The sequence below is a fragment of the Phoenix dactylifera genome, chromosome 13, assembly GCF_009389715.1.
Source record: "Phoenix dactylifera cultivar Barhee BC4 chromosome 13, palm_55x_up_171113_PBpolish2nd_filt_p, whole genome shotgun sequence".
Lineage (NCBI taxonomy): Eukaryota > Viridiplantae > Streptophyta > Magnoliopsida > Arecales > Arecaceae > Phoenix > Phoenix dactylifera.
Window position 1 is genome coordinate 10,813,579 of NC_052404.1, and position 27,355 is coordinate 10,840,933.

At 36.8% G+C, this 27,355-nt stretch overlaps 2 protein-coding genes across 3 annotated transcripts; both read right to left on the reverse strand.

The window, feature by feature from the left end:
- Nucleotides 1-1,099: 1,099 nt before the first annotated feature.
- Nucleotides 1,100-7,278, reverse strand: LOC103721901 (cilia- and flagella-associated protein 298-like). The gene is given in 7 exon segments (XM_008812283.4): nt 1,100-1,541; nt 2,135-2,174; nt 2,249-2,349; nt 5,636-5,765; nt 6,007-6,074; nt 6,301-6,423; nt 6,426-7,278. Coding segments are annotated over 6 exon segments (519 nt in total). The 5' UTR covers nt 6,484-7,278; the 3' UTR covers nt 1,100-1,541; nt 2,135.
- A 351-nt stretch (nt 7,279-7,629) lies between these two features.
- On the reverse strand, nt 7,630-27,113 carry LOC103721900 (E3 UFM1-protein ligase 1 homolog). Of its 2 annotated transcripts, none has more exons than XM_008812278.4 (20): nt 26,814-27,113; nt 26,075-26,386; nt 23,880-24,146; nt 23,748-23,795; nt 22,249-22,314; nt 22,001-22,104; nt 18,880-18,973; nt 18,751-18,807; nt 15,387-15,837; nt 15,130-15,284; nt 14,930-14,995; nt 14,784-14,852; nt 14,051-14,143; nt 13,790-13,855; nt 11,317-11,363; nt 11,168-11,231; nt 9,662-9,739; nt 9,511-9,573; nt 8,972-9,064; nt 7,630-8,066 (listed from the first exon to the last, which is right to left on the reverse strand). In XM_008812278.4, exons 1-20 carry the CDS (start codon nt 26,985-26,987, stop codon nt 7,965-7,967), a joined length of 2,469 nt encoding a protein of 822 aa, XP_008810500.2. In that variant the 5' UTR covers nt 26,988-27,113; the 3' UTR covers nt 7,630-7,964. The 2 variants fall into 2 exon arrangements, with proteins under 2 accessions (XP_008810500.2, XP_038988992.1); XM_039133064.1 differs by having other exon boundaries at nt 26,827-27,111.
- Nucleotides 27,114-27,355: the final 242 nt, after the last annotated feature.

Sequence of the window (27,355 nt, forward strand, 5' to 3'; positions counted from 1 at the left end):
CCCTTTCTCCACCCAACTTCTCTAGCCTCCATAGGGTGGAGGGGGAGATGCTTCATTTATATATTTGGTGGGGGTGGCTTCATGACATCTGTAGTCATGTATTGTTCATGCTCTCCGAGAAGACATGAAGATGAATGGACTTCTGTAAGCACATCTAATTTTAGACAAGTGTTTAAATGTACTACCATTCAGTATCTTATGTGTTGACTTGGATTTTTGGTGAATGAAGTCATATGCTATGTTAAATGAGAGAACCTTCGTAAGAAAATCTTATTATAGTAGTTCTTGATGAACCAGATCCCACTAAATATGAACCTTTTTAGACCAATGAAATAAAGTAGCAGTTACTCGGCATATGTACTGCTCAAAAATGATAAATTGATTTATAGCTCTTCACCTAAGCTATCATAGTACGTAAACTCTAGATTTCGGTGCAGCAACATTTCACAACTTGTGACTTTTTGTATTTAGGCCCTGTTGCTAAAAAAAAAAAAAAAAAAATTATGTGAGCATGATAATCTTATGGCATTTCATGATCTTTAAATATCTCAGAAAAAAAATACCAACTATTACTTTAATATGATGATCTAGTTTTATTTTGATAGTAGGCAATTAATTTGACAAAGCACGATCATTCTGCTATAAGCTTATTGCTTAAATAATACCTTTTTTTAAGGTAATCTTAAGTGGTGCTTCTTAATATCTCAAGCTCTAAAGGATTCTCGATCACGGATATAGTCATATTCTTCACCCTTGACCAGAGTAACATAAAGTCGTTGATGATCATAAACAAGGCTATTCACATACATCCATATCTCGAAACTTGTTCCGGAATAAGTCCAAGACAAATCAAATAAATAAGTCCTTTGTCATCATACAAGTCATTAACAAGTACAAAATTTAAAAATATTATATTAGCAAGAACACAAATGCATGATTTTTTTTCTATTTTCTAATCCTTCACTCTAAATGTAACTGAACAGTGCAATTGCTGAGAATATAATATATTTCTGAAGATTATCTGCACTTAATTCATCTTAGATATTTCTTGTCTGGGGAGCTAATGACAGATTACTCCTAAGCGTTGTTGCTGCTTCCATTATATAAACATACGCTCATCAAATTATGTTAAAAGGCTTCTTTCATAATGATTGCTGGAATATGCAGCAAATAAAGCACATTAATGACATCAAGAGTTACATAGTGGCTTTTTGTTTTTTCCCTGCGGATACTTTGAAGAGTTGCAAAACTTCTCCATTAAGCAACTTGTCTGACCATGAACTTTATTGCAATGCATGTTCCCAAGTGGCTACTGGCATGGTAGAAAAAGAACATAAGAAAAGCACACAGCCTTGCAACCTTTTCTGTATACCACTTGCTCATCTTTTTCGAGTTTTTCCTGATTAGTCTGCAGATAAAAGCTGCAACCAGGACAGGATCATACTCGGCAACATGTGATATAAGTTACAATATGCTCCATGTATTTGACCGCACCATAGTTGTCAGCAACAGCAACTTGTTATATGGATGTTTCGTATAATCTGCCTCTTTGATGAGTATAACAAGATATCAAATTCTGATGTATATTAGTAATTTCAGAAGGTCAACATTCATGCAGTCAAAGATATAAGACAAGAATATCAACTATCTGAACATTAATCATTACAGATGATATCTTGGAAGGTACTTGCAGGTGTTAGATGTCCTCTGAAACTAGAAAGTAGTATATCTTTGCTAAACCATGAATCTCATACTACACAAGAAACAGAATATTAAAAGATCAGGGTTACAAAGTTTGTGCTTGAACTGAAAGAGTCGTGCTGAAAGATTCTTTGAAATAACTGTGCACAGGATACTTTTTTCTTTGAAATAGTTGTGCACAGGATACTTTTTCCTTATTCACTAATGATGCTACTGTTGCGACACCTGCATTCCTCCAAAGTTTACTTGTTACGTGAACAGCGATATTGAAAAGAACAATTCAACATGTATGGGACTGCAGACCTGATGGCAACCTACCAGACATGTACCAAACACTCGAGGAAGCTAAAAGCTACCAGGAACAGCCACAAGCAACAAAACGGCACAAAACAGATTAAACAACAGCTGCATATCTTCCAGTAATATGACAAACCTTACATCCCTGTGGAAGCTGACTTCAATCTGATGATAATCTGCCATCAAAAGACTGACTCATGTAAGGAATTCCCTGGAAATATGTGACTTTGATTTTACAAAGTACACCTACCTTTGTATTCTCATTTTCACCTATGTAATCAGATAACCTTTTTCCCCTAACAAGTTCCTTTCCAGCCCACCATAGTTGCATACCATCATGATGGTCACTATCTAGAAAATAAATGATAGCTCGAGAATTAGAAAAAGCAAATGGACTTCTGTATGATATTATCAGACAATACAACAGCAGCAAAAAAAATATAATCTCAGATGCACATCAAGTTAACAAATAGCAGTTAGTGTTTAGACAGGAAAGTTAAGGTTATAAAGAACGATAAATGAGTACAGGTAAAAAAGAGATAAAATTTGTGAAAACAGAGATTCAGCCATAAGATTATGAAGCTATGCACAGAAAAAGAATTCTTAGTCCAAAGGAGAAGTCACAATTTAACTATATTTAAAAGGTTGTCTTCCAAAAAGATGTTACGGCAAAGCTATTGCAATAAACTAGAAATTCTGAAATGCTCAAAACTACACATGCATGTGCATGTGTGCACGCGCTTGTGCGTGCACACACCCACAGAGAGAGAGAGGATTTAAATGTGGATACAGTAACGATTAGCTGAGGGTCTGGAGCATTTCGTTTTGAATTGGCCCAAATTCTAGTAAGATATTTTGAGTTGGCCCATTAAAGTTTAGTTTCAATCAAAATTCTCATACAATTCTATTATGTAGAATCTGATAATAATTATCGATGTTCAAAGTCCTTCAAAATTGGGAGCTTACGAGTAAATTCTCAAAGTTCCGGAATTCTCATATTTATGGTTCAAACAGCTACTGGGGTTTCTACTCATGCGGCCATATGTTGGTGATAACCTCATTTTACAGGGCAATTGCCCTATATGAATGATAAGATGAGCATTGCACCCAAGCAGAAAGTTGTCATTTTTCTCTCCATGTTAACATTGTTAAAGGTAAGAGTCTAGGTGGTTCCTGGTTAACATCTCTTTAGTGGAATAAGAAAATGGGAAATATGACATGGGAATTGCAAATGTGGTTCCTGTTTTTTTTTTTTTTGGTAAAACCGGCATTCATATAGCTCTTACATGGGAATGCCAATTTTAACTTGCATATGATACCTTTACCTTAGTGATGCCTCTCAAAAGCAAGTGCATGTCATTGGAATCATCTTCGGGTGGTTGAGGTTGTGATTGACAATAAGTAGTTCAATAAAACGTAAGCTTTGATAAAATTGTAAATGTGACGTAGAAGGTGATAGAAAGCACTAAAAGAGCATGCATGTAAAAATTACCTGTCAGAGGTTTTCGGCGGCTCTAACTCATAACAAGTGGCCCTTATTAAGGAAGCTAAACATGGGAATGTGATATATATACTCATTAATAAGTTTTAAGTAGAGTTGGCCCCTAAGAAGCAGATCTGTTTTATGTTTCTCAAGAAGGACAGTTCACTTTTGATCTAAGGCATCTAGCTAGCTTCTACCTTCCTTGCATGTCCTTCATGCATTACCACACTTGAAATGACCATATAGGAATCGTATCTGAAACTATTTAATGCATACATCCAAGAACTATGGTGAAGTGGAAGGTTCTTTTGGTAGCAATGTTGGCATGAAATCTTGAGATGAGGCTCTTTCAAATAAAAATTTGGTAGAGTATGGAGCATTCCTACATAAAGAATATAATATTGGGAAGCATAGTACTCGGATTAGGTAAAGGTTGGATAGTTCATAGCATCAAGTTATAATTTATGATAGGGAGATTATCTCTTGGTTTCCAAATTCCCAATTCACTGCTCTTGCTTTGAACCCTGTGAATGATTTGTTTGGTACATTGTATAAATACTATGTTATGACATCAAATCTGGTGAGCTTTCCAAACTTCTTATTCTTGAATAGCAAATAACTTCTAAAATAATTGTTAAAATGAATTTCAATATCCTCTTGTTCACTTATCATTGTAAAGTCATGCTACTCTTTCCCTCCTCCAAAGATCACTAAGTTCAGATAATATGCATTGTTAGTCCCAGATTTTACTTCTTCTAGCTATACTTCTAGCATATACATACACGAATCAAGAAGATCTCCTCTCAAAATGTTATCATAGGGGAGGTGTGCTACTCTTTCTCTACCCCTTCACAATCCTTTCAAGGTAAGTGTTTTCTAGTTTATACAATTAAAAATAGCATAAAAGGAAGAAAACTATGTTACTAAACTAGCCTATCATATCCTCGTTAGAGGCCTAAAAAATAAAGCATCTCCTATCGTTAGTATGCAACCTTCAATTGCCAAGACTCTAAAAATATCTATTTCAGTAGACAGGGCTGGCAAAATAGCTGGTTGATTCTATTATGCTACTTCCACGGTGACTGAATTTCTTAGGACCCATCAGGGAATGCAATGTTTGAGATATTGGACAGCCTACCATTGGCTGAGAGCTTGCCAAGATATGGTTAACTGGAATTTTATTACCGAAGGTGACTTCAAAAGGATTGAATTCCTTCATGGCCCTTTGGGATTTGCAATGTACTAGGCATCTGAGCCCAATATCACACCAATTTTTTTCTTTCAACCAGGTGGTGCAATAACAATAACGGAACTGGTGGAAATGTTCATCTTCATAATCTCAAGCCCATTCAGAATGCCATCAGGCCAAACATTAGGCAAGTTTGAAGGGCCAATACTGATACGAAGCTTACTGGATGCATCACTAGCCGCCAAAAAAAATCCATAAAAACAAGTGCAGCCAATGTTTGGAATGAAAGTTGGCTAAGAACTTGCCAAGATATGGGTGTGCGGAAGTTTAACCACTGAAAATGACATGTAAAAAATTTCATACAGCTAAGGTGAAAAAGGAAATAGCACTTTAGGCTTACAAACTTGTGAAACAGGTTTATGAGATCATCTCAAGCAGCCAGACAGGTATCCAACTTTTAATGATAAATATTCATGTTGTGCAGACTAGTTAATAATGATGATTCCTATACTAGTAAAGAATACTCTGGGACGTTATACAATTAGACCTAATGTATTAGATCCTTTTTGTTACTTTTTGGGCTAATGCTAACCTAATAAAATGTGTGTTTTACTCTCTCTTAGGCATCCTCCATGATGTTCTTGCTACCATCTATCGCATATTTTTACAAATTTCAAAAATTATCCTACCTTTGAGAACAAAAATGAGTAAAAGTTTACAGGCACAGGCTGAATGCCATCAATGCAAGGTGTACAAAGTTTCTAGTTGGTAACACCTCACCGGTGACGACTTATAATTAGGTATTAATGGCATTGAAAAAAGAATCCCTCATTGAAATTTCATTTTAACCAACAAACGAATAAGAAAATGGATGATTTTTTTTTTAGTAATATATGATCATGAATAACTCAAATTAATGCATAGCACGTGGACAGCATTCTAAGCAATATATACAGAAGAAGTACCAGAAAAGAATTGTGCGAGATTTAAATCAGACAAGCTCATCAGTTGAGAATTCTTGACTTCCTTCTCAACGCTCTTAATATGTGCTCCGAGGGCATAAGGCGACAAGAATCGTTTGTACTGAACCTGGTCCTGGAACAAAATTCCAATCTTTCAATGAGTGCTCCTGAGACAGCAAAACCAAGAAATGTAAACTGACTGCTACTCTGCAAGTTTTTTGCCATCCCAAACTTTCCATGCTTTTCACTTGTATTTGGACAAAAAAAAATGAAAGAAATATACACAATAGGGATCTGCCTTATAAGAATTAGAACGATGAAGCTAGAAAGGAGGAGGAGGAGGAGAAGAAGAAGAAGATCGTTTTGAATCTGACCTTAGAAGCATAAGCCTCAGCTTCTGATAACGTTCTCTCCAGAGCAACCACGGCATCTGGATAACTTTCTGAAACAGAAGAAATAGGCATCCATCAATTTCTTCTGCTAAACAGTAAAAAGCTTGGAACTTTAAAAGCAAGGGAACCGCAAAGGTTTCACAATTTTTTTAAGATAGCTATCAGACCAATAATAAGTTGGATTGAAGAGGAGGGATTTCCTTTTCGCTCTTGAGAATTCTTCAAGAAACGAAAGAAAGCAGAAGAAACCAAGCGAAGAGAAAGAATAGCAGGTACCTCTGAAAGCGTCGTCCGTAAGGGCACGGCGTCTGAGGAGGCGGGAGAGGGTATGGATCTTGGACTGGAGAGCGGAGATGTCGCAGATGGAATCGGCGATCTCGTCGATGGTCGAAGAGCAGGGCACTCGTAAAGGAACTCTACCGACTCATCCGCCGCCTTCTTCACATTAACCACCACCATCTTCGTCTTCTTCTTCCTCCGTGCCCTCTTGGGGGCAACTTAATAAATGGGGACAGCCCAGTGACCCGCGCAATATTACATAGACCCAGGTCCAGTGTGCCAGGCCAAATCCCAAGGCGTATGTACGGTGAATAGCAGGCACCCAAATGAACAGTATAAATAAGGGGGTGATGTGGCGAGTGACCATTGGACCGGTCCACGAAGCTTGAAGAATTAGACCAATGACCCAGCCCCGACAATAAAAACAACATAACACTAGGTTCTTGGTGCCATTTGCGCATTCCATCAGTAACCTTGCAACTTCTCTTCTCGCTAAAAGTGCGAGATGGAAATCCCCATAACCATTCGATTGAACGAGTGATCTTGGAAAATCCACAGCAAATGTGCCCTGCTCGAGGACACGAACTTCCCTTACGCTTGTTCATTTGTTTCTTTCTTTCTTTATTTATTTTTGAGCCGTGCTGCTGCTTTCAGAAACTCGAGGTTATCATGTGGATGAACATGCTTGTTATTTTCAAATAGTCTTGACTTGAAGAGGGGGATCAAATCAGAGTTGCGATGGTTAATTGTCCATCATCGAAAGGCTTTCCATCATTTCGGCCACTGTCGCAGAACATGAATGGCGCGAATTCGGCGTTGATGGATGCCGACTTTTTCCTGTTTGCTGCACCAGGATCTCCACATGACAATAACCACGCTCGATCTCAAGGCTGATACTCAAGTTTCAAACTTGCAATGATGGTGGACAAGCAAGCAATTCAACTTAAGTTTATGAAATCATATTTTTAGCCGATCTGGACATCTGTTCCAACTTAAAGCCTGTTTTTAAGTTGGGACACTGGAGATTTTTATTATTATTATTATTAAATGTTCTTGGGAGAAAGGATTAATATGTCAAACCTCTTTCTGAAATTCATTCAATTCGAATTTTCTATGAAACAACTTAAGTAAAACTTCGCCCGACCAATCAGCCCAACATGTACGACTTCTTTCTTTTTAGAACTGGGACAGAAAAATGTCTGGCCAAAAATCAGGTGACGGAGGCACTAGAACCCAATACCAACCTTCAGTGACTCTACCGAGGTTTAACTAAAAAATTATTATGAAACAATCTAGCTCATCCACTTTTTGCAGTTGGTTTAACAATGGCACACAAAACTGACTATTATTTGGAGTCCAAGAAATAAAACAAGCTTCATGCATTTTCGATCAATACTACAAATGAAGGACCCAGATTCTCAGGAACCACACTTCAACCAGACTTTGGAACATAATCTTCCAGAGTCCACGGTCATCCGTGCACTCGATTATACATGGATGATCGGATTAAGTGGATCATCCAAGAACAAGTGCTCCAGTATACATATTCCAATACAGTCTCCACAATTGTGTCAAATATGTTTTTAGAGTGGTTGAAAAAATGGGTCATTGTGTCTATATAAACGTATCTGCAGTTGCTTTTGCTTCGGAAGTTCTATACCTCAGGTGCTTGTGGTACCCAATACCATCGCTTTCAGTTCTGGCATCTTACTCTCTAACAACTCTTTTTTGCTAAGAATCCTGTCAGATGTACAGTCTTCTTCCTGCATGGCAGAACAAGCAGATGTGACACATCAAAATAAGTGTCCTAAAATAAATATTTAAGTAGACCAAACCCCGAACACCCCCCAAGGGAATCAAAGTTGCTATATGATATTAGCTGCAAAAACTCTAATAGTATTATGGATAATAGAGTAGACCTTAAACTTCACCAGAGATGAAATTCAAACAGGACATTCGCCTGACATGAGAGTACATACCACATGAAAAAATACCTTCAGCAGTGATTAGATCTGCTTAGAGTAGTATTATGGGAGGAAAAAAACATGTCATGCCTAGTACAGAATACAGGTTGTTGGTAGAAAATGAAAAGACTATAACCTAAGGGGAAAAGGGTGGAACAAAATTATGCATGATCATGAAACAATTGTAGGTTTTTTGTGTCGGAAAAGAGAATAGATGGACCAATGAACAATTAATTCATGGATGGCATAGTCTGCATTCAGAAATGGAAGGCCTAACAACAGCAATACTATTCTAAGAATGTTTTCATTGTGCATGAAATAGTCTCTAACTCAACCAGACTGACAACAATCCAAAAAATATTGTTAAAAGAGTATTTAATGAATATTACATCCTTGCAGTGTATAAATTGTAGAAAATGCACACATGTTGCATTAGATTAAAAAACGAACAGATATTATAAGATAAAATTTAATATTATATGATAAATCTTGAAAAAAGAATCTAATAACACATGAAAACCAAATGTCCAACAGCAATCCACTAAGGATAGAAACCATTTTAACAAATGGATTGTTCTATTTGTTTTATACAAGGATAGACAACTCAGAAGAAGCAAAGGAAAACTCAAATGCAGAAACGAAATAAAGTAATATAGACGGTGAGCATCAAGACAATTGCATGCATTGTCTGTGCCTTTACTCACATCTTCAGTTGCGGCAGATTGTAATGCTAGAAGAGTAACTGTAGCACCATGATAATCCATCAAGTTCTTATATGTTGAATCTGGCAATTTATCCTGCATTGATTCAAACAAGTTCCTGTAAGTATAAAGAATCAATTGGATCTGCCCAACAGAGAAGTGTAAGTATACAATAAATCTCTAAATAATAAACTTGCTGGTTCAAGTACATCAAGCATTAATTGTAATTTAAATTGGCAAGCATCATATATTATCTAAACCACCGAGATTGAGCAAAAACAGAGAAATTTCATGGCATGCAGCAAGTTTAGGTCTCAAATAGGGCTGGACTCAATTTGGTGAATAACTTATTTTGGAAATAATCAAAACTGGCTTGTGTGCCTCCTACATGACAAGTAACTTGAGGTTGAGTTGTGTGAATTCATGAGCCTCCCTGTGTAACAGACCTTGTTTCATAAAGCCTCAGAGCCTTTCCTTAAGGTGTGAGGCATCAAAGATCTTTTTTGTCTAATGAAATTGGAAGCGTCTCTTGGAATACATACCTTCAATCGAGTAACAGCAGCAGAAATGGCCCTTCCAGGTGCTTGAAGAGCCTTGTTATATACCTAGAAAGATATTTTGCATAAAAGGTATTCCACCTAAATTGCACAAGAATGAGGAATGGAAAGACAAAAGCATTTATACCCAACTGACCTGCAAATATAGTAGAGCAACAACCTTTGGCAAAAGTTTGATAGGATCAGTTTCTGAAGAAACTTGTGATGTCAAGTCCTAAAGTCACACCACCATGATAAGCATCCATTTCAGAAGCATTACAGACCACCAATACCAAAAAGCATGTCGCCAAATGAAAATAAACAGATACAGGATGCAGACAAGGGTCCTCTCAGAAGCATCAGAATTATATATACGAATAAAAGCATGGCACCACATGAAACATTGATTGAAACGAGATGTAGCCATATACAATGATCAAAATGCAAATAAATCTGTAGGTCATGAACAAATAGCAACTGCTAAAATAATTTACATAGAAAATGTCAGCAGACACTAGAATTATGACCACACTACTAGAGAGAAAATATCTACCAAGTCTAGCAGAAGAGCAGCAAATTCAATGGCAGATGGTGGAAGGGAAAGGAAAAATCTAGCCAACAACATGACTAACAAGTTATAGACAGAGGATTCAACATCTACATGCATGTTCAATTTTGGTTGTCTGCCAGTTATCCCATGATTATCCATGCAAGATGCAACCATCTCTGTTGTAAAGGAAAAGCTAGATACTGAGTTTCAGAAAGCATAACTAACAGATAACCCATCCAACCATCAAAACATGACTAACAAGTTCCAGACAGAGGATTCAACATCTATATGCATGTCCAATTTTGGGTGTCTTCCAGTCATCCCATGATTATCCACGCAAGATGCAACCATCTCTTAGTTGTAAAAGAAAAGCTAGATACTGAGTTTCAGAAAGCATAATTGTGTTATCAGCACTAATAGAGCCCGTGCTTAGGTTGTCTTATAACAAGTCAAGACAAATCCAAAATCATCATAACCACTTTGAGATGTCTGTGAATACAACATGTATATTTGTAACAATAGGTACTACTTTTTGACAGTTACTGCCGAGAAACAAATTATCCATCAAATATGTGACTCCCCAAGAACATATTTAGGAAATGGATGCAATTTGGTTTTCCAAAACTGGGGTGGTGCAAGAGAGAGGCCAAGGAAACTGCTAAAAATTTATAGGAAAACAAACCAACAAATGTGCTTTTACATGTGAGAAAATCAAGGAGACTACTGTCAACATCTTTCTTGCATCCCACCAGATGGTGATTCTCCATGTGTTTCGTTTGCATTTTCACATGTTTTCTTGCACTGTTTGCCATGTAACAAGGAAAAACTTCTACCATTCAATTCTCACTACTGTATCAAGTATTTTTTTTTCCTCCATATACTTCCCTATATAAAAATTTGAAAGCTAGTAACTACAATAGTTTATGCATGCATATAAAACATACCACACGAAACTTACAAAATAGTAAGTATATATGTTCACATTCAAACACATGCGCAACGCACAGAGCACATACGAATCAGTAGATGAGTAGGACTACTTAATAAGGCTGTTTGCAAGATAGTAAATAAAAACAGACCATTTGCTAGATCTGAACAGGTACACAAGCATACCTTACGATAAGAATGCAACATTGTCCTTTCTAATTTTTTATCAAGCTTCTTCAATAGCAATCCGCTGCATAATGACACAAGAGTACTTAAGATCAAAGGTGATAATAGATGCTCAGTATCTTTCACAAACTACATTGAATTGCTATTACCTTTCCTCTGCTAGAGCTCTGAATGCAGTCATGAATGCATCCACTCGCTGCCATAATCAAAGCAAACAGAACATTAAAACAGATGTCTGGAAGTTACTAAAATAAAAATGTTGTGAAGGTGCATGTGTAATATTGTCATATTCAAAACAAGCTTTAGTGATAAAAGCACAAGGATGAAATTGTTGCATAGAAATCTTAATTATGAATAGCACAGCCCCACCCCCCCAAGTAATCAATCCTTAACTGTTGATATCACAAATGTTGCATCATTATAACAAAACCTTTAATGAACCAAAGTCCAAGAAACAAATGGTCAGTATTCTTTACGAACACAAGCACTTTACACTAAGGCTGCTCGCTCTCACCTTTCTCTTTACATTGATGAGGGAAAGCTTTGTAGATACTTAAGGACAAGAAATCATTAATAGCATATACAATGTCCACTTCCTCTTACAATATGCAACAACCTTTTCTTCAATGTCTAAGGAAGCTGTATATAGATCTCTGAGCCTTTAATCTTTCTCATTCAGATATATGCCATGTTTATTTCTCCGATAAGGGAATGATATAATATATTTTTGTGATGCAGCAGAACCTTGTTCTTTTGGTTGGCACACCCCTCTCCTCAGAGCATGCAGCGGGGGATGTTTTGGGTTCAAATCTAGGTGGCATTTGTACAGTATCTCTTACACACATATGTACACACATACACATGCAGATAAAGATATAAATGTCTAAAAATTTATACGTATGTCTATGTGTGTACATACACATTGTATAAATATATGAACTATATGCGTTTATGTACAGAAGTGTGAGCATGTACACTCACATATACCTATACACACATATGTGCATGTATATACACATGCATGCGTATACATGCAAACAGATACATATGCATATGTGTAACCGTACATATATATACATACATCAATATACACATACACAAGTGCTCTATGTGTATGTGTGTCTATATAGACAAATACATCTCTCTCTCTCTCTCGCTCACACACATTCTTTGTACATATGCATGGATGGATGGATGTATGTACACATACATAAAATATATGCCTGTGTACCTACATAAACACACACACATCCATACATTTGTTATGATTGATCATATCGTCCAGAGACTTCTAAACAAACCTTTGCGATGCTTTGGGAAAATGTCTTGCACTAGGGTGGATGATTCAGGGAGCAATGAGTGACATACTATGAAATGAAAAATTCCAACTCCAAATCGTGTTTCTCCTACATGTTGTGAGCCACATAGGCAACCCACGTCATATGACTACTTGGATGAAGGAGAGGAAATAACCAGCACCACGAAGATGCCAGCAAAGGTAAATATGCCAGAGATATTTTGATATCTGCTCTGAAGGTTAACTAGGCCAGAGTTGACCCACTTGTTTGACGATGATATTTTTAACTTGTGAGGCATTTCTATCATGTCATGCTAAAAAAGTAAGAACAAGGAGAACCAGAGTCGCTCTGATGTACGTAAGGGGGCAAAATTAAGGTATGTAGTCCAGAAGGAAATAGACACCAGAGGAAAAATAATAAAATAAAAGGCCAAAAAATAGCTATGTGAAACTTATGACGCTTCATAGATGAGTGGAATCATCAAATATGAGATTTACCCATATCCATTGGTGATCAAAAATAGGATAGTATTTAAGTCAAATATGAACTAATTTTTAAGGTAAAACAAGCAGGAAGCATACAATTTTGCCAATAAATGATAACATGATGGGGAAAAAAAACATAAGAGATGGTATGACCAAGTGAAGTGAAGATTGGGAAAGTCTAAGTAATAGTGAAGGGCAGCACTTTGGAAAGGAAATGAGAAGTACAGCAGAGACCTTTTGAATTATGGGTAAAGAGTATGGACTATGGGGACTCCAGAACTAAGCCTTTCTATTAGATGATGGTGTCACAATATGCAGAAATTTGTCCAAAATGAAAGTTTCAATAGCATGTCCAATCATCTTATAACCCAAATCTTTATTTCATAAAGCAAAATAAATATAAACATGGTTGCTAGAACATTAGAAATGCAGTTGCTGCCCAAGGTGCATAAACTGCATTGGTGAAAAAGAACTGTAATTTACATAAAAATAATATTGCATCTTGATTGCATTCATCATCATTTATAGTGGATGATTCATGTGTACAAGAACCACATGCCTACACCAGAAGTTATTAAATGCAGGATTTGCATAGAGAACTGAGTTGATACATAAATTAATCTTGTTAGTTTCAGAAGCGTAATAGCGTCTCCAGATTGATGGTAAATAACAGCAATTTTCTTAAATTTCCATTAAGCAAAAACATTATTGTTCCAAACAATGAAACTTTCCTCATTCAAAATTATTTGTTTGTGCAAACTCAAGCTCTAAATTCCAAACAATAGTAATCTGAAATCTGACAAGATCAAAACTTCTCTGAACATTAGTCAAGAACTAACCTTTCCCTCCAATGCTTCAACCGCTGCCTGAGCCTTAATTGACAGAGAATCAGGCAAACCTTTTGCCTATTTAAAAGGGGGAAAAACACTTCAACAACAGTTTGCAACCAAGGTGGAGAAACAAAACAATTTGAACAGTTAAAACACATGCAGGTACACCCAACATGACAACTAGAAACTGATAGAACTTCAAAATGCTGGAAAACTCCAAAAATGTGAAATGCTGAAATTAATAATGTTAAGAGGGAAATTGTCTCAGACCAGAGATGTACGGTCTATAGAACTCAGTGGCAAAGATTCCAGGTTTTGACGATCTTCAATTTCTATTCCATTCTTCAATTTGTTATCCATGTCCTGAAAAATTTACCAGTTAGGCATCAAAATAACCCAAAAAATCTAAATATAAGAAATAAACCAGCGAGATCTTGTCGCTTTTGCAGAACTGATGAAATAATACTACTCTTGGTCATATAACTAAGATTCAGGTGAAGGCCCTTAAACCAAAAACTTCAATGCATGACTAAAAATTTTCATATTCATGGTCTCAGAACATTCCAAGAGTTCAACAAGATAGAAATCAGAGAGTAATGGGTTCAATTCCAGGATGGTGCATTGGTCACCCCCCGCTGCATGGGTTGGCGCATCCACAAAAATCTGGACCTGGGTGTTCATAGTATGGGTGGGTCTCCATCCCTTTTCCTCGAAAAACCATCTTGATAAGATTTTAAAAATTTATAATGTATACTGAACAAAAAAAATTGACAGAAAATGTAAAAGAAATGAAATAAGATATCAAACAGGATAACTGACACTCTTGATTTGCTTCATTCAATAGCTAAGAGTAAGTCCTTGGATTTGAGCACAAGCTAACAAATGCAGACACAGGTTTTAGATCACATTAAGTCCAAAATAGATATTTGCTTTCTGGATCAAGGCAAATAATAGCAGTTGCAAGACAATACAGTGTTTTCAGGTGACCACCCAAGAACTTTACCAGGGTTAACAGAAGCCTGTCAACAATGGAAGCAGCCATTGTTTTGAGCAGATGCTTGTGTAAAATAACCTGGGAATACATAATATTAATTAATTGTATCATCAAGGATGAGTATGACCACAACATGAACAACTGATGGAACTTACGGAGGTTGAAGGATCATCCTCAAAAAGATCAAGTGCTTTCTCATGCAGCTGCATATCCAAGAACGCCTGTAAACCACATAAATGCCAGCAAAATAAAAATTAGCATAAAGGAAAACTGCATCTGTAATATGATTGTTCCAGAAGTTGGACGCAATAACAAAATTTATTGTAACAGAACAAGAAAAAAATGAGAAGCAAACCTCATCTAGCTGCTTCTGCAGATTATCAAGCAACTGCCTCCTCCTTGCAGCATTCTCCAATAGCAATGTGTTTCTTCTTTTTGTCCACGACTCAAGCAGCATAGGCCTCAAATAAGAGGACAAATGTCTCACCAATGCATCAGGATCCTCAGGATCTAATAAACCAATTTTATCAGTAAAAACAGATATGAAGTAGATGCTCATACATTCATGAGTAGATGACAAAGCAGACAGCAATAGCAATGAGTTGTTCAAACCTCCCAATTCTCCCAGATCTGGGGCAAGTGTCAATATCCTCTGCACTATCCATTCTTCAGATATAATATTCAAATTATCCTCTTTCACCTTATCTGAACCTTTCTTAATGCCAGATTTTGCACCAGAAGTATCCAAAGAACTTGCATCCTTGTGTTTCCGCTGGTTTTTCTTAACTTTAGTAGGAAGACTTTCCTGGTTATCAAGTTCATTTTCAAATGTTCCCGCCTTTGCAGGACCTGAGTGTCTTCCTCGTTTCTTCTTTGATCCTTTTTCAGAAACACTTTTACTGCTGCCTAAATTGTCACCAATTTCTTCTGACTCAGAGTACTGACGAGAACTGAGACCTACCTTGGGTTCATTGGCTGAACGCAAATCATTGGATAACCCTCGACCAGCAGGACTTGTGTAACTAAGTGTATCCAACTCTTTCTCCATTTGATGAAACATATCCTACTCAATAAATGGGTATGGCAAGCATAAGAGTCGCAATTTAATAACAAATCTAGAAAGATTCTTCAGAAAGTAAAAGGCATTAATATTTTTAATTGTCATCGATATATCTGAAATATCAGTTGCAGTTTGAATATCAATATGCCTCCATAAGCTTATATTAGAGAAAATGGAATTGACTCTCTCAGAAGTGAGCATTTGTAGAGAGTAAAATGGTGTTTCTTTTTGTAAGTATCATTTGTTCTTATGTCTGTTGCTTTGATTATTGGGTGACATTAGTCATATAGTGCCAATAACTGGTATCCTCTTGGTTAATTTTTATATGATATGCAATGATAGGTCAATGTTATTCATGTTTTCAGCTCTTCACAGTTGTTTTAAATAATTTCATTCGATAACATATAGCATTTAGAATTGATTAATAGTGGAAAAATGGAGTTCCTAACCTGGATTGACTACATTTTATGTTGAATTCCCTGTTGACTGAACAATTAACTCCCATCCCTGCTTCGAGTCTCCACTTTGTAATATCAGGCCCATGTATAAGGGCATGCAAAGCAGGAGTGACTATGTACAGAAACAGGCATGACGGTGTGCAAAACAAAAAGCCTGACTGTGGACTGAACATAAAATGCTAAATGAGAGATATATGTAAAACAGCAGTCAAATAAAGGATCACATGTCAAATTCCCTTAATTGATACAAGTGCGTGCATGCTTCCATATGCATTCAAGTCTATAAAACACTAGTTCTAGATGATTTAGGATGCCAATATATAGTATGCAAAATCCTGAAAGTTGAAACCATGGCTCCTTTCCACTATAAAGCCACAAAATGTTGCCCAGTCATAAGAATGTCTGTCAAAAGGTTGCATCTAATTTCATTATCTGTACCAACGTTACTCTCCTCTCTTTCAATTTTTTCCAGAAATAATCTTTGCTACATTAAATCATTCCAATGCAATATTATGAAACAGAGGACTGCAGAAAATAATTGCAAAGCTTGTAAAATAAAGGGCAGCTCTGCATGACAACTAGTCAAGCAAGAAGTGGTCCTGCAATGACAGCAAGGAGGTAAGGATACATCTGCAATCCACAGTGGAAAACAACAGGCTTCTCCATAGTAAAAGTGGAGATAAATTTGACATTTGTAATCTAATTTCACCTACCTGAGCAATGTGTATCTGTAGCAGGTCCCGCTCTCTACTGACTTCTATAACTTTCTTCAGAGATTCAGATAATTAAGCAGTCTAGATCTTATTTAAATCAACTCCAGCTCCAAATGAGCATACATTAATTGGTAGCAACATGATATATCATTGATGACTAACATATACTGAGAAAAGATGGATGAAAAAGTGGCACTGAGTACCAGAAAATAAAATTTAAAAAGAACTGTTCAAAACGATCAATTTTTGATCTATTTTAAAACACAACCTCCAAGCTTTTTATTGAGAGCTAACATCAGCTGGAGTGAACCCAATCATTATTGACTCACCCTAAACAAACCTTAGCCTATCATGGCAATATCAATTGCTTCTCAGAGTTAAAACCATATCCAACTCTAAAACCACCTCAAGTGATGTCCAATTATCAAACATCCTAAATTGAAAGAACTTTGATGAACAATAGAATCGAAAAAATACCCCATCAACCCAGAGATAACCATTACTTCCTTCATTCTGTCATGGATTATAAAACTAAGATTGCCACAGACCTGGCTTTTCCTCTGTGATGATGTATCAAAGACCTAAAGCTCCTCTACTGTGTTATTAGCTTAATTCACCTTAGCTTGCATTTTATACATTCTTGTCAGTGTGTAAATATTAACCTTAAATCAGCCTTTATCAATAGCTTTTGCCAATGTGCATCCGTTCCACAAAATTGAAGATGACCTTTGATCAACCAGACCTAGACATAGTCCAGCTACTCCTTTGGATGTCAAAGACATGATATAAAAAAAATAAAAAAAAATAAAAAATAAAAATCTTTTGGCCAACAGACACTATGCCCTTCATCACATGCTCACCAGCCACATGACTGGACCTGCTCCAGATTCTGTAAAACAAACATTATATATTTTTATTGTTTTCAAGGTTAAAGTACGAACCCAAAAGCCCATGGGTAATGGAGGCAAGGGTGGTCAGAGGTTACTGAACTACAAATCAGTTAACAGGAACATGAAATATATTATATAGGATGTTTCTCCACATGTCAAAGTGTCCAGACATGTCAACACATGGAAGTTCCAATTAGGAAGTGCTGCTGCAACTACTTGGAGCAGATATCCAGGACAAAAGGAAGAGTCGATAAATGTAAAGAAAGAACTTAAAATGAACAAGCAACAGTCTTATTGCAGTTGAAAGACAAAGAACTCTACTTGGTGTTCTGATATCACGATAGAATGCATATGCAGCAGTAAGTAGGTAAACACAACTCTATTGCACAATGTCATTTTTCTGATACATTAACTAGTCCAGGTTTAGAAAGAAGTACAGACATATAAAATAGCTACAGTGACAAAAAAATTATGTCAAACTATCAGGAAATTTGACCAGATATTAGCAGAGGAAGAAAAAGCACTGCACATATATGTGAAACAGTTGCCATATTAGATGCTTCATACAATTATATATTTCACTTCCAAATGAAAGGTAAATGAAAGTAGCAAGAAAAATATTGCATACCTAGAAATATGTATATATTGCAGTCCAAGTAATAGCAAGCATACATGCATTAAAACATACAGAACAAGTACAAACATGAACAAAATCATGTAGGAGTATGCTAATGAAGAAAATTACTTCCAACATCTAAAGGAATGATAATACATAAACAGTTTGACTCATAATGTAGCTAGATAGCAATATTCAATATAAAATGATATCACAACTAGCAGGCTTTATAACCTCACCTTAACATAGATACTGCTAAGAAGGCAGGATTCTCCCAGTATTACTGCTTTTGAAGACTGAAAAACAAGATGTAGAATAATCAACAAATAGCATCATTATGAAAGTCAAACAGCATTAAAGACACCAACCTTAACGGCTCTCTGAACAGATGGACAAAGTGACAAAATCTTAGAGACATCCTGCCCTCCAATATATGCTGGTAGAACTGAAAGGGTATCTATCCTGCAACAAAAGTAAATGTTTTATACTTCTATTATGAATATAGGAAAAAATTGAACATGATAGAACCTTATTTATGCTTTTAAATAGCTTCAATAGCACAAACTTTGAACAAAGAAACGAATTTCAATACAAGACTGTGAACTTATACTTAAGCCATTGGTGTGTGATGAACCTCAACAAAGAAAAACCAATACTCTGTCCAGATTGGGAAAAGTCGACTAGTTTTACTAGTAGATCTAGCAAATTTTATATATTAACAGTGACACATTATACCAACTTGACACTATATGGCAAATGTGAGATACATCCATTCTGCCTAATATGCATCACAGATGTACCACAGTTTAGGTGGATAACAACATCAAGCCCCACTAACTCCACTCACAATATCATTCACAGAATAGGCATGCATTAACACAACATACTGGTAAAATGAAACAAAAATTCAGTTGCATGTGGTTATCTCTGACTGTTAGTGCTTGTGAAGATCTAAAATAAGGAAGGTTGCTGCAACCTCAAAGGAGTTCAAGGAAGCTTTGGATCAGAATGTGCAGATACATTGGGGTTGTGGCAAGATGACTAGATCCATGCCATTCACAGATAGTTGGATAGGGCTTGATGATTATAGTAATGGTTAAGAACTCAAGATGACTGGATAAAATCACACACCTAAATCTTTTAAGAAAATGAGAAATAGAAACATCTAATCACAATGAAGATTGAATTTTTTTTTCTTATTTAACACTTATGAAACTGTCCAAAAAATCTTGTTACGATTTAAGTGGGAGAAAACATCTCTCCCCTCTCATACAATAATCCTGTTTCATCCCTGAAAATGAATCTTACATGATCCTATTCCTAGTTCTTCTGTTTCTGTACACCTCATGTGTTCAGATATGAGCAAACCATCTATAGTGCCTTTTTCTTTTTTTAAATATATTGTCTCCTTTGTTTTCAAGGGTAAGTGAACCAGATGGCTAAGAATATTGATTCTCTTAGTCAGAATGAATGTGCAGTTAGGTTGTTTCTTTGGCATTATTAATTTATGGAGCCTGCAGTCATATTTGGCCTTTTGGTAGAACTCCCAGCAAATATAAAATGGTCAGATGTACATATCTATCTAATCAACTACAGCCTTTCATGTTTTGACTACAGGTTCAGAGAAACAAAACCTTGACTGATATAGATTACCACTTGATTGACAATAAATGAATTTCCAGTGATATAAGAAACTGGTTTTCAGAACATTCCAAAAATATTTAAAAAGTTTGTTAACTGGTAAATTGCTATCAATTGTTATTTGGTGTAATTCTTTGGTCGAATGTTTCCATTATACAAGCATAAGGACTTTGGATGGAATCAAATAATACTAAAGATAGTTAATTTGTGTACCTCTAGGATCAGATGATTAAAATGCCATATGACTTTTAGTGCTGCGTCTAACTAATCACCATCAGTCTAAAGCGACCTTTCAGCACAGTGGGTCAAGTCATTGTTGATTTAGACTCCATTAATTTCAGTCTAGTCCCAAGCCTGGTTTCCATCTATGACCAATGCATGTACATGTAAGACTAATTATTAGAGATGAGACCCCTTATAAACCAGGGATGAACTGAAAATGAGCAACCTAGCTTGAACTAAGGATATGCATAAACAAGATTTCAGGCAGGCAGGCAGGCCAACTGGTACCTGATACATGTAGACAAAATGATGTGATAAGGGGATACCACATCAAATATGAAAATAAACTAATTTAATTGAAATTTGCAACAGACTTTGATGTATAAAGATAAAGGTTGTTTCCTTTGCCAACTTGAAGCATGTTACTGGTCATAAGCTCAGCTCGAGGAGAAAGTTTTGGTATTCAATATTTGGGAGAGAACAGGATGACCAAAAGGATGCACAAAAAGTAAAGATACAGAGGATTTAAGAAAAGAATCTTTAAGAATCAAGAGAAGAAAAGCCAAGCACCCAAATGCTAAATAACCAAGATATACAGGGAAAACAACAAGAAATGGGTACAAACAAGGATAGCATGCCATATGAAGTTATACACCAAAGATTAATGGATCAGAGAGAACCTAAAGTGCACGAAAAAGAACAGTCTGGCCCAATTAATCCTACATGACACCCTAGTGCTGCAAAGAACGACCAGAACCAACAATAAGATTTGAATGTAATCAAACTATGCATAAGAAAAAAGAATTATTCCCAGCAAAATTGAAGAAACAGAGGATCAGGGTTGAGCTAATCAACAATTTTGGTTAGTTAAAAAAAAAACAGTCATTCAAAATTATACACTTATGGATCTAAAACGTAAAAGAACACAGAATTATTACAACAGTTCTGAACATACTTGAAGGGCTGAATGACTGGCAGGCAGTGCAAAATCCTCAACTTTGTCTCAATAAATCCATCAGAAAAACAGTTAGAATGCAAACATCATGTGAAATCATTCCCTCGATGCTACCACGATGATAAAATATGATGATGAAGATTGTCAAAGGGGACCAACCTCTCATGATGAGTTTCCTATACTATTGTGACAAACGAAGAGATAGAAATATACTGATGTTCTGATGACATTTAAGCAGATGAAGTTTGCTTCTTGTTCTTTGTTTGAAATATACTGAGCAATCATCATTAAATATTACATACTTTATGCTACTCATAAAGAGCCCATAAGAGATAGAATTATGCTATCGGATATGCCAAGCTACTTTGGTGCAAAACCATCTTGAACAGAGAAAAGAGACATCATGTACCATTTATGTAACACCAAATATATTTAATTCAAAAGAAAAGTAAACAAAGGTACGATGTCTTCGTACCAGGCCCCGTACCAGTACCAATATATTATTGTATTGCTACGTACGGTACAGGAGCCGGTTGAGCATACCGACACTCAGTACGCCCTCTATACCGTATACCGATTCGGTACCAATATAGTACAGTACAGTCGGTAAGCATGCCGACCGTATGACATTCCTTGAAGGTCACCATTCCAATGTTAATTACGATCCTTACCAGTTCCCATGCTCAACAGCATCCTCTATAGCAGCATCCAACATTTCAACCAATGAAGGGTGAACGAAAACACCATCTAGTGCAATGCCTTCAGGATACCTGGACTACATTGGAGTGCATAAACACAATGGATTACAAGAGCATCACAAAGATGCATCTAATAAATAATAACGAAGGTTTTTCTCAATCTGGTTCTAGAATAATATATTATGACAGGAAGAAGCAACAATTGTAAGCTTTTCAAATACCTGCAAGTACTGTTTAGGCTGAGGCATCGCAAGCTTGTGAAGAACTTCATAGCTGATGTATGAATTCTGTAATCCAAAGGATTGTTAAAAAAAAAGAAATCCATTAGATCTCTGAGTAAATTTATACATTGTTCCATATATAATAAATTCTCCCACAAAACAAAAGATGCTCTAATATACTTACACAGATTTACTGGCACATAAACACGATATGACATGTTAACCAGAGTATTCATTAGATCCTATAAAAGAATTGTAAATATTTTCTGCATAACAGATGGAAGATCAACTATTGGCCATGTACTCAATTCATGCAGTTAATCAACAATGAGTTGTTTGATCGAAGAAGTGGTTGTTACTGGTCATACGAATATTTCAAAGATATTACTTAATTAAAGGCAAATAATTTTTAAGAAGAATGGTATGAGGTATGAGTGACTTGAGTTCAAAAGCATGAATTGGGCCCCACATATATAAGTAAGGCTTGTTGGCTATAGATGTGGCTGTAGGACTATATCTACTTTGACTCCACAAAGTGGCTGTAGGACAATATCTACTTTGACTCCACCTATCAACAAACGATCCTTAACTTCAGCTGGCCGCAAATATAGTTGATAATGGATCTCCAACTTAGGCCCCTAACAGTCCATATGAACATTTTATTATCGAATTAACATCAAATATGTCATGGAAATTAAAGAACTATAACATCATAATTACCTCCAACTGCCCCTAAATACCAAACAAATGAAGACAGGCCTTGTTCCATCCAAATGGGGTATGCTTTATGAATTGAGAAAGATTCAAATTATAGAAATGTTTCAGAACCAGCTCTCGACCTGTCTATGTTTGTATCAGTTTCCAACCTGAGACAGCTTTGCGAAAGAGAAAGGCTTACCATGAAACCTTGTGGGCAATGCAGCAAAAAGGGATATCAAACATCTAAATCCCACATTTCAGCAATTAAAAGAAGAAATTAATCATTCAAATTACAGCAACTATGGAAATCTAAGGTTAACAATCAGCTATACTGCTATCTAGCTTCCATGCACGCATAACCCATAATGTCTAGCATGGTTTAGTTGTCTTGTTACAAAATTAGGCAAATCAGAAATCAAAGAAGCCAAACTTCTTATATTATGAACATACAATGTTCACCCAAAAACCTAAACTAATAATAATCTTTGTAAAAATATATCTCATACACCCAAAGCAGTAAAAATCTGATTTAACAATGGTGCATTTACACAAAGTAAATATCTAAATAATATGAATTGGAAATAATGTGGATTTTCCAGGCAACGCTAACACAAAGCCATGCTGCCAATTTCATTTGCCAATTTCATAGCCAGATTTTTTTCACTAAAATTAGATGCATTTTAACAAATACAAAAAATTCTTCGGTACTTTACCATAAAAAAGGATGAAGTGCCCACATTACACACAAAAAGATAGGCAGATAAATAAATAACAAGACAAGAGCCGCAGATGCCTCAAACCTGTGAAAAGAAAGAATCCACACTTTCCCTTTGAGCATGGGCGAAAACCTAAAATTCAATAAAAATTATTATGGATAAGAAGTAAATACGGTAAGGAAAAAGTGTATTCACAGGAAAGAAGAAAAGGCTTACAGCTGGTGTCCATTGCACTCCTGCACGAAGTGACCCAAGAATCTCCCCCTCCTTCAGTAGCCCATTAAATAAGGACTGAAAAAATACACCTTCAACAGACACGCCATTAGCACCATCTATATCTTGCAGTAGTTGCTGCAAGGAATTCCAAACAGCTGGTAAGTTCATCGGAACCGTGAGACCCCTTGCAGCACCACGAACCATGGCAGTAATACGTGAAACATATGCTGGAGTATACAACTGTCCACCTTCTAGTCTTCCTTTTACCTAGGCAGAGGATAAAGAACTAGTTGGCATATGCTGCTAGAATTTGGGAAGGAAGGAGTATATTCAGGGCAACATATAACAGAAGGAAATATATCACACATACAATTGTGATAAACTGTCTTCCCCCCCCCAACACACACACACAATATATATATATATATATATATATATATATATATATATATATATATATATATATATATATATATATATATATATATATCTTAAAAAGAAAATCCTCATGGAGACACAATAATGAGGAACAACCTAAAGATATTAACAATCATGAATTAACAATCTTGTAAAAGAAAGAATTCCAAGACAAAAGGTCATAATAATTTTGTAAAAGAAAGAATACCAAGACCAAGGGTCATCCCAATTTCTCACTCTATGTTCTTGTTCATCAACAGTAACATGTGTGAGCGTGTGCGCGCACAAACACACCCACACATAGAGGCACACGCATGCACACCCGCACCCACCCACACACGCACGCACATGCACCCACACACGCACGCACATGCAAGTGCACGCCCACACGCAGGTGCACGTGCGCATGCACGCCCACACACGCACGCACCAGCCCGCCACCCGCCCATACATGCACGCGCACGCACCCACTCACACCCACACATAGAGGCACACGCATGCACATCTGCACCCACGCACACCCACGCACATGCACACGCATGCGCGCGCGCATACACACGCACGCGCCATGCACACACAAGCGCACATGCGCGCACACACGCACTTTTCCGCCACCCGCCCACACATGCACGCGCACGTGCGTGCGCATGACACACACACAGATGAAACCAAAAGATTGCCGAGCATCAACAGCTAAAATCAAAGCATTTGAACAAGATGAGAAAACGTAAGCATAGCGACTTGACCTTCTACCATGTTGCCGCTATTCAGCCAAACGCACAGCGATATTTAGGACACTCATAGTTCAAATAAGCTTTTGCAGTTGCCAACATGTTCTGCTTAAATTCCACCATGCACAATACCAACTTTCATCTTCAATATAATAACCAATAAAATGGGATTGCCTATGACTTATCTTCGAGCTTGAAATGAGTTTAGACATATATAGAATAACAATTGCATCACAGCCAGATAAATCATAGCTCTGCAACAGGCAGTGAGAATTGTGTCAAGAAAAATGACTTGCCTTCAACCATTATTCTTGTACCACATGGGAATTACTTACTTCACTTATAAGAATGATGACAACTTGTCCTCCTGTCCAATGAACCTTAGCTTCTTATCAAAATATGTACATCAGCAACGGTTGTTTGAAAATTAATTGTTTTTTATATTAACCAGATTTGCTTCTATGATCCTCTTTTTTATTATTCTTTTGCAAGGTTAAGATCAAATTTTCTCCCAACAAAAGATAAAACTGAAAAGGACAACTTCTCATACTCATAAGCAACTTACAGTTACAGCAGCAACAAATAACCCACCCCTTTCATTGCCTAAATTACAGTTTCCAACTTTTGTTATTTGTCCCAAATCATCATGCTTTTTAAGTTTGTGTTGCGAATAAAACCATTTTAATTTGTATTACTTCCAACACATATACAATTAATAAAACTTTATTATCTTAACAATAAAAGAAAAGATAAATAAAACAGCATTCAGATCCAACAAACTTTTCCCTGACATTTTCTTCAAGGGCTTTCTCATCTTTCTTACAGAAAAAGGGGGGGAAAAGTCCAAAGCTATGTATCTGTTAACACCAAGCCATGCAATTGATGCAACCGATTCTCCTGTTTAATATGAGATTTCTGGTTGATCATAATATTGTCTTGCATGCTTAAATATCATCATATATAAAAAAAAAACATTAGCATAATATAATCAATATCAAGAAGAAAATGAGAAAAAAAATATCAGGCAAAATTATAAAGTTCACTCACAAGTGTTCCAAGACGGGGCTCCAGAACGGACACCACCAACTCCGAGCCTATATGCAACTGGGCAGCAATCTCAGCCAAAGAGATCTGACTACACTCCTGCAACTTCTCATTTATTTCCTCCGCCACGGAATCCCAATAAGACTGCGAAATAATCTCCCCATTAACCAACATTAGACGCGCATCATCTGATACTATCTTCTGGGCTTGCCTCTCCACATGGTACAGATCAACTCCAATAGCATCAGAGAGATCAATTACAGATACACGACCAGACTTCTTAACCTCCACCTCCATCTCCAGCCTCAACTGATCCTGTTACAAAAACACCAAGTTAATCAATCACAGTGAGAGGATCAAGCGCTGAAAGCTATCAAGAATCGTTCTTTTTCCTAATTGGCTCCAAAAGAATGCAAGATTACGGGGGAGGGGGGAATCTCCCGCGTGATTTGAATCGAATTTGGGATAACTGGTAGTATCGAAGTAGGAGGGAAGCCACGAAACCTATCAAGATTTGTTCTTTTTTCCTAATCAGTTCCGAAAGAAAACAAGATGAATGAAAAAGAAAGAAATTGAATTTGAGATTTCTGGTCCGATAAATAAAACATGATTCCGAGGGAAAATTAAAGGAAATCTTTTTTACATAATTGAATTGCAATTAGTTATCTGGCAAAAATATTGTCGTAGGAACCCTAAAAGAAAAGGAAACCCTCGAGAAAGAGGAAGGGAGGGAAGGGGTTACGGTGGTGATGTACTCCTTGCCCGAGACGGTGTGGAGGAGGTCGAAATCGATGAAGCGGAGCTCCTGGAGCTTGTTGACCAACTCGACGACGTTCCTCTCGGAGAGGCGGACGCTGGACTTGACCTGCTGCGCCAGCTCGAACTGCCGCCGGAGTTCGAGCAGCTCCGCGTCCATCTCGATGGATCGATCGGATCCCGCACCAAGGCCAGCAACAGAGAGAGAAGGAGAGGATGGAAACCAGGAGGGTTTACGTTCTTTCTTCTAATCTCACAAGAAGACCCCTCTCTTTATAATGCGAGAAGCCTCGCGTTCGCTTGCCGCAATTTACAACCGAAGGGGCCATAAAAAAATGATTGTGTTAAGTTTGAACGGATGTCGGTGTTGCCGTTGCTGATGTTAGTCCAAAACTTCGTGTATGCATTTTTACATATAAACCCCTTGATTGTGTGTAATATCATATATAAGTCTCCGCCAAACCAACCACTGATGACACCCAATTCTTTTTCGCTCCAAGGTTCACCTCGGCCTGTCTGCCATTTCCG